General features: G+C 42.7%; 1 protein-coding gene across 1 annotated transcript in view; it reads right to left on the bottom strand.

The window, feature by feature from the left end:
* Positions 1 to 7,500, bottom strand: part of LOC145396161 (O-acyltransferase like protein-like) — a 20,764-nt gene that overhangs the window by 5,734 nt on the left and 7,530 nt on the right. Inside the window, exons 7-13 of the mRNA XM_080269603.1 lie at positions 5,183 to 5,296; positions 3,861 to 3,945; positions 3,348 to 3,499; positions 2,893 to 3,070; positions 2,156 to 2,367; positions 1,377 to 1,494; positions 776 to 793 (exon numbers count right to left, since the gene is read on the bottom strand). Coding sequence (XP_080125729.1) covers positions 776 to 793; positions 1,377 to 1,494; positions 2,156 to 2,367; positions 2,893 to 3,070; positions 3,348 to 3,499; positions 3,861 to 3,945; positions 5,183 to 5,296 — 877 coding nt within the window. The remainder of the gene's footprint in view (positions 1 to 775; positions 794 to 1,376; positions 1,495 to 2,155; positions 2,368 to 2,892; positions 3,071 to 3,347; positions 3,500 to 3,860; positions 3,946 to 5,182; positions 5,297 to 7,500) is intronic.

The raw sequence follows: 7,500 nt of genomic DNA, 5'->3' as shown, positions 1-7,500 counted from the left end.
CTATCTATCTATCTATCTATCTATATCTGTGCCCGTCTGTCTGTCCATCTGTGTCTATTTCTGTCTATCTATCTATCTATCTATCTATATCTAGAAGTATATCTATCTGTCTGTCTGTCTCGTTTTGATGCGTGTGTGGTAGTGATGAAGCATGTGGTATAGTGTTTATTGTGGTATGGTTGTGTAGGGAAGTGTAGTGAAGTGTAGTGAAGTGTAGTGAAGTGTAGGGAAGTGTAGGGAAGTGTAGAGAAGTGTAGTGAAGTGTAGTGAAGTGTAGGGCAGTATAGTGAAGTGTAGGGCAGCGTAGTGAAGTGTAGGGCGGTGTAGTGAAGTGTAGAGCAGTGTAGTGAAGTGTAGTGAAGTGTAGGGACAGTGTAGTGAAGTGTAGGGCGGTGTAGTGAAGTGTAGGGCAGTGTAGTGATGTGTAGGGCGGTGTAGTGAAGTGTAGAGCAGTGTAGTGAAGTGTAGGGCAGTGTAGTGAAGTGTAAGGCGGTGTAGTGAAGTGTAGAGCAGTGTAGTGAAGTGTAGGGAAGTGTATAGAAGTGTGGTGAAGTGTAGGGCAGTATAGTGAAACATAGTGTGTAATGAAGTGTAGAACAATGTAGTGAAGTGTAGTGGTGTAGTGAAGTGTAGGGCAGTACAGTGAAGTGTAGAGCAGTGTAGTGAAGTGTAGCGCGATGTAGTGAAGTGTAGAGCAGTGTAGTGAAGTGTAGTGGAAGTGTAGAGCAGTGTAATTAAGTATAGTGTGGTGTAGTGAAGTGTAGTGTAACAGTACCTGAGTGAGACACGAACCCTGTAATAAAGATGACAAATTACAAGTCAGAATGCCCACTGTGTATGGTGTGGTGTAGTGTGGTATGGTGTGGTGTGGTGTGGTGTGATGTGGTGTGGTGTGGTGTGGTGTGGTGTGGTGTGGTGTGGCGTAGTGTGGTGTAGTGTTGTGTGATGTGGTGTGGTGTGGTTTGGTATAGTGTGGTGTGGTGTGGTGTGGTGTAGAATATAGTGAGGTGAAACATACTAAGGTGTTGTGGAATATCTACCCACCTATCTACTATCTCTCTAATCTATCTATCTATGTATCATTCAATCTATCTCTTTCTGCCTGTCTGTCTGTCTGTATATCTATCTCTCTATCTCTCTGTCTATCTCTCTATGCATCTCTTTCTATCTGCCTGCCTGTCTGTCTGTCTGTCTGTCTGTCTGTCTCTGTTTATCTAAAGCTCTCTATCCATCTATCTGTGTCTCCGTCTGCCTGTATCTATATCTATCTATCTATCTGTCTATCCATCTGTCTATCTATCTGCTTGTTTGTCCGTGTATCTTTATCTATCTAACTATTCTATCTATCTTTCTATCTATCTGTGCACAGTACTTGCCTGTGTCAGAAACAAATCGTGCTGGTACAAATGACAGCAGAGAATAGCAGTCATGAGCCCCACGATGTAAGGACCAGCCCGGCACCAAGGCATTACATAGTACATCTCGTAGTACAGCCTGTAATGGACACAGCACAGGGTTACATAGCACAGTACATTATTCGAATCACTGGGTACGATTTGGGTGCGAGAGACGCCTTCATGTGGTGGCATTGATATAACTAAGCGGGGGATCTGTGTGGTTATACAAGCTTCCCTCATCTCTCTCTTTCTTTCTCTCTCTTTCTCTCTACTGTTACCCGAAAAGTGGATGGTGGACTGCAGGTGGAAGGCAACTTCAGCCTGCAGTTCACTGGGTTCACGTTCAGATGAGCCTGGAGTCACTACTACTACTACTACTGTTACTACTACTACTACTACTACCACCACCACCACCACAAGTACAACTGCAAAACTTCTCTTCTCCTCCTTCCCCTCCCCTCACTACTACTACTACTGCTACTACTACTCCTTCTACAACTCTACTGCTACTACTACTACTATTACTACTATTACTACTGCTACTATCACTACTTCATTCAGTCTTGCTACCCACAAATAATTAAATTCAGCCTTTATTAACGAAGGGATAAATGAAATACCACGAAATCAATGAAATGCCTGGCGATTTTCTGATATTTTTCTGCCTCTAGAGTTTTTTACACACACACACACACACACACACACACACACACACACACACACACACACACACACACACACACACACACACTTATAACCTTGTATTATTAGTATTTCCAAGTGCTGGCGTGGGCGGTAGATCATAAGCCAGGGTGAAGTATGTGGGTATCAGTAGAGCCAGTAGCATGCACAGTACCACAGGGATCCAGCGGTACCGTGAGCAGGGGCGACGGTACAGCGGCAGAAGCAGTAGTGGGGTGAGCAGGTACAACTGCCACTCCACGCACACCGACCATAGATGCCCCATACACTGCAATGTTATTAATTAGGTTGGGTTGGGTTTAGATAGGTGAGGTTGGGTTTACATAGGTTAGGTTGGGTTTAGTTTGGGTTGGGTTTAGGTAGGGTTTAGGTAAGTTAGGTTGGGTTTAGGTAGGTAAGGTAGTAGCAGTAGGCATATTAGAAGGTATAATTGACACTCCACACACAGACCATAGATGTCCCCTACGCTGCAGAGGTAAGTTAGGTTAGTTAGGTTTGGTGTCAGCTGAACTGGTTGTTGAACAGAGTGAGATTGGGTAAGGCTGTGTTCAGTTAGGTTAGATTAAGTATGGTTGGACTGGCTTAAAACTGATGTATTGATCTTATTAGATGGGTTGGGTTAGACTGGATTGAGTTAGGTTAGGTGGCAGCAGACGGGGTGTTATTTGGTACCGTACAATTGCCACTCTACACACACACGCACACAAAAACCCCCCTCCCTCCCCCCACACACACAACCCCCTTCCTTCTCATCCCCCGCTCAGACAACCCTCTCCCTCACACACACACTCACCATCTCGCCACCTTTCCACAAGTTGGCCACGAGCATGAGGGTGGGCCATACTGCTTGCGGCGTGGAGCAGGGCCTGGCAAACATAGCACCATAACTGCTTTCCCACACCGGTCCTGAACCCAGGGCGGGAAGGACACTCAGGCACCCCCATAACACGTAGCCGAGGGCGGGAAGCAGCCTGGAGAGGGATTATGAGGGAAATTTTAGGCATAATTTAGGGATAAGTGGGCTTTTTAGGGACAGATGGGTTGTGCTGCATGTGCAGAATTGACTTATATATGTTATTGTTTCTTCATCCATCCATTCAGATAGGCTAGGTTAGGTTAAGGTAAGTTAGGCTTGGTTAGGTTAGGTTAGGTTAGGTAAGGTTGAGTGAGGTTTGGTTTGATGAGGGAGAGGAAAATCGAAAAAGAAAATAATTGGTATTCGTTTGGTTTTTAAATAACTGGACGGACCTGAGATAGCGCTTGATGCAGAAGGCGACGAAGGAGTACTGGTTGATGCGTTGGTGCAGGAGAAGGGCGGTGAGGAAGGCCGAGGAGAAGAGGAAGGTGTCCACAGAAGGGTAGGCGTTGAACACCCACCAGTACCACGGGTTGGCTTGGTGCTGGGGCGGGATGGCGTGCGGAAGAAGAAGATTAGCGGGAAGGAGAAACGAGGCAATATATTTTTACCATTTGCTAATCTCCTCTCTCTTTTTTCCTATTTATTTATTTATTTTATTTATTTATTTATTTACTGGTGTACTTGTATGGCGTATAGTCAGATTTATAGTGAATATTTACTAGGCAGACGAACACTTATATAAATCCTTATTATTGGACAAATGTAATGGCCAAAACTCTCTCTCTCTCTCTCTCTCTCTCTCACACACACACACACACACACACACACACACACACACACACACACACACACACACACACACACACACACACACACACACACACACACACACACACACACACCTTGAGAATGTCCTTAGGGTTGGCCGTAGAGATAAGCATGAGCATATACCGATGTGCAACAATAACCCACGCCATACTGAACACCCTGCAACAGAAAAACAAACAAACAAATCACATAGCTAAAACAGGGAGAACACAAACAGGAATAGAACACGAATGCATAACACAGGAAACAGCTCTAGCGTGGATTCAATATGGACGGTGGGTGTTAGAGCCAAAGTGGTGGCATGTAATGATAACACCCCCGTTAATATCAACGTACCAGTCCCAAATGAGAGAGCTGTGGTGTGTATTGGTGTGGACGGTGGGTGTTGGCGCCAAGGTGGTGATATGTGAGGGTGTATGCACGTAGAAGGGCTGTTTGTGTCTTGGGGAGTAAGAGACAAAAATAATGATAATAATAATAATAATAATAATAATAATAATAATAATAATAATAATAATAATACAGTACACCTACACCACACCTTCAATATCACTATAATCCTTTCACCTTAACTTGGCCCAGATTTTCGTCCGCTTGCATCTTATTTCCCGTAGCTCCGTGGCGGAATAAGACACTGCTACGGCCCAGCATGCTTTCCATTGCACTTCTTCGTGACTAGCACCATATTCTAGGGTTAATCTCGTGTTACAGAAGATGGAGATGGTAATGTTTCCCCCCCCTGTGTGTGTGTGTGTGTGTGTGTGTGTGTGTGTGTGTGTGTGTGTGTGTGTTTGTGTCTGTCAGTCTGTCTTTCTCAGTCTGTCTGTCTGTCTGTCTCTGTCTCTGTCTCTGTCTGTCTGTCTGTCTGGCTGTCTGTCTGTCTCTCCGTCTCTCTCTCTCTCTCTCTTTCCAACAGCCATCTCCATCTTGAATGCTAGGTTATAGCAATGAATTTGATGCTAGTCACGAAGAAGTGCAATGGAAAGGCTGTATAACCATAACATTATCGTCTACCACTGTGGTACGTGAAATAAGCAGGAGAAAGCACCGTTAAGGAAGCTCCCTAACACCTTTTTCTAAGCGATTTATTTTGTTTTATTACACTTACATTCCTCTTCTTTATTACATAAGTTATTCCAAAATCGCCATACTTTGCATAAATAGCGTAGTTAAAGATGTTAACCTGCCATATCCAAAAATAAGTCGGTAAGGGAGAGGTGTTAGGGAGCTTTCTTACCCAGCGAGAAGTCGAGCCAAAAAGAGTACACTTTATTTATTTATTTATTTATTTATTTATTTATTTATTTATTTAGAGAGAGAGAGAGAGAGAGAGAGAGAGAGAGAGAGAGAGAGAGAGAGAGAGAGAGAGAGAGAGAGAGAGAGAGAGAGAGCCCACCTTAGTCCGTTGAGGGTTTGCAGGTGTGTCTCGGCATTGCTGTGTGCTGTGACGCGCCTCCAGTTAGATGTTAGAGAGAAGCAGTGCAGCACCCGTAGACCTAGATTAGATTGGCTTAGGTTAGTTTATGTTAGGTTAGGTTGGGTTTGGTTAGATTGGGTTAGGTTGGATTAGGTTAGGTTTGGTTAGGTTGGGTTAGGTTAGGTTGGGTTGGGTTGGGTTAGGTTGGGTTGGGTTGGGTTAGGTTGGGTTGGGTTAGGTTGGGTTAGGTTGGGTTGGGTTAGGTTGGGTTGGGTTAGGTTGGGTTGGGTTAGGTTGGGTTAGGTTAGGTTGGGTTAGGTTAGGTTGGGTTGGGTTAGGTTAGGTTGGATTAGGTTAGGTTGGGTTAGGTTAGGTTAGGTTATGTTGAGTTAGGTTGGGTTGGATTAGGTTGGGTTGGGTTAGGTTAGGTTAGGTTGGGTGGGGTTAAGTTGGGTTGGGTTAGTTTAAGTTAGGTTGTTTTAGGTTAGTTTAGGTTGGGTTAGGTTAGGTTAGGTTAGGCTGGGTTAGGTTGGGTTTGATATAGACTGTGTGAGTTGAAATAACCTGTGCTGGATGTGGGTAGGGTAGGTAAGGACAGGTTAGGTAAGGCGAGGTATTTTAGGCCAACAACGATCACAAATACACAATCAACTTGCCATTATGTTCTCCCAGGAAAGACAAAGAGGAATGTAAACAACCTTACCATACCCTTATTCATCCTAGTGTGGACAGACTTACCGTACCCCCTTTTATCCCTCCTTATACACAGGGACGTGGTGCTTATATAACGCCCTTCATCTAATGTGTTGCGGGGACGGCCTTGTATTTTCAGTATGTGTAAACTGCATCTTATATTCATTTCCTACTCCCACCGCCCAGCCTTTCAAGCCCAAGGACGTTATTTGTTTATTATCATTTTGAGCTACCACCAGTTATTAGGAGAGGTACTGAAATTGATCATGCTGAGAGACTGCAGAATGAGACTGACGTGGAGTGTTTGAGTGATGAGAAGGGAGTGGGGGTGGGAAGGAGGGGAAAACCGAGGATGATAGGGGAGGTTGAGGTGGAGAGGTGTGAGTTGGAGAAAGGCAGCCTGATAGCAAAGAACAGGGTGGTTTCATTCCGCCGACATCTTCCTTAGTGTTGCCAATTAAGCGCTTTTTTTTTTTCTCGTTAGATGTGGATATTTACCTCCATTAAGCTCCAATTTCTAGCGTCTAACTGCAAGAGACTTAAAATTTCTGTTGGTTTCTACAAGTTTCAGTAATTCAGAAGCTGTTAAATCATAGGCTCTTTCAGTTACAAGAAATTCTAGGGTTATAAGTATTTAGCGACATTAGCGATTTTTAGAGCAGATTTAGCATTATATATGGCAATCCTACCCATGCCCGAACAAACACATAGGGTGACAGAGCCAGTGCTTCCACTTTTAGGGTAATTACCTTATTTTAGGGTAATCAATCCTATGTTGGGGTAAGGTTTGGGGTAATGTTTTCTTTAGGGTAATTGGGCAAATTTGGGGGTATAAATATAGAATTAGGGTAAGCAGACACATTCACATTTCTTTAAAACAATATCAATTTAGAATACTTTTTATTGTTTGACATTAATAAATAATGACTCTATGATAGACAGGTATGATAATGTTCTGGCCAGTAACTTCTTGGCCTATTTGGAAACTGTAGTTCTGGCTTTAATTTCTGGATGACTGTTATATAAACAGTAATATAAAGCACTCTTTTGGTTCTATGAAATATGCATGTAACCATATGAAAACTGTTTTTACTTGCATGGTAGATTGGGTATAAAATCTTTCCGTTTTATTGCTGTGAACGAGAGACCACAGTATATTTCACACAGAACAATATTTTGTTTCTGTTGCTGTGGTACATCCATTAAGTCTTATAAAGGAAATATTTTTCTATTAGTATCACTGTATAACTGAGATGTCACAAAGAAAAACCTTCACATTCGTTCTGTCACAGGTTATTTCATTTTTCGTATGGAGTTTCTGTTGTTACAAAGGCTGCAGTATCTTCTTCCTACAAACATGTTTGGTATCGTGTTTTGTTATTTTTATAGAAATACCTAAATATTAACATGAAGGTAACTTTGAATTACATAATACTGTTCTTATGCAGTTCCATTATGTCAGCAAAGAAAAATATAATAATAATAATAATAATAATAAAAATAAATAAATAGAATATCTATCTATCTATCTATCTATATCTATCTATATACCTAGGCTGCTTCCCCCATATATACACAGACAGGAGAGAGAGAGAGAGAGAGAG

The sequence above is a fragment of the Coenobita brevimanus genome, chromosome 35 (genome assembly GCF_032717465.1).
Source record: "Coenobita brevimanus isolate Jiangsu-jjx chromosome 35, ASM3271746v2, whole genome shotgun sequence".
NCBI classification, from domain to species: domain Eukaryota; kingdom Metazoa; phylum Arthropoda; class Malacostraca; order Decapoda; family Coenobitidae; genus Coenobita; species Coenobita brevimanus.
Note: the sequence above shows the minus strand (reverse complement) of the source record. Positions and strands in the feature narration are given on the sequence as shown.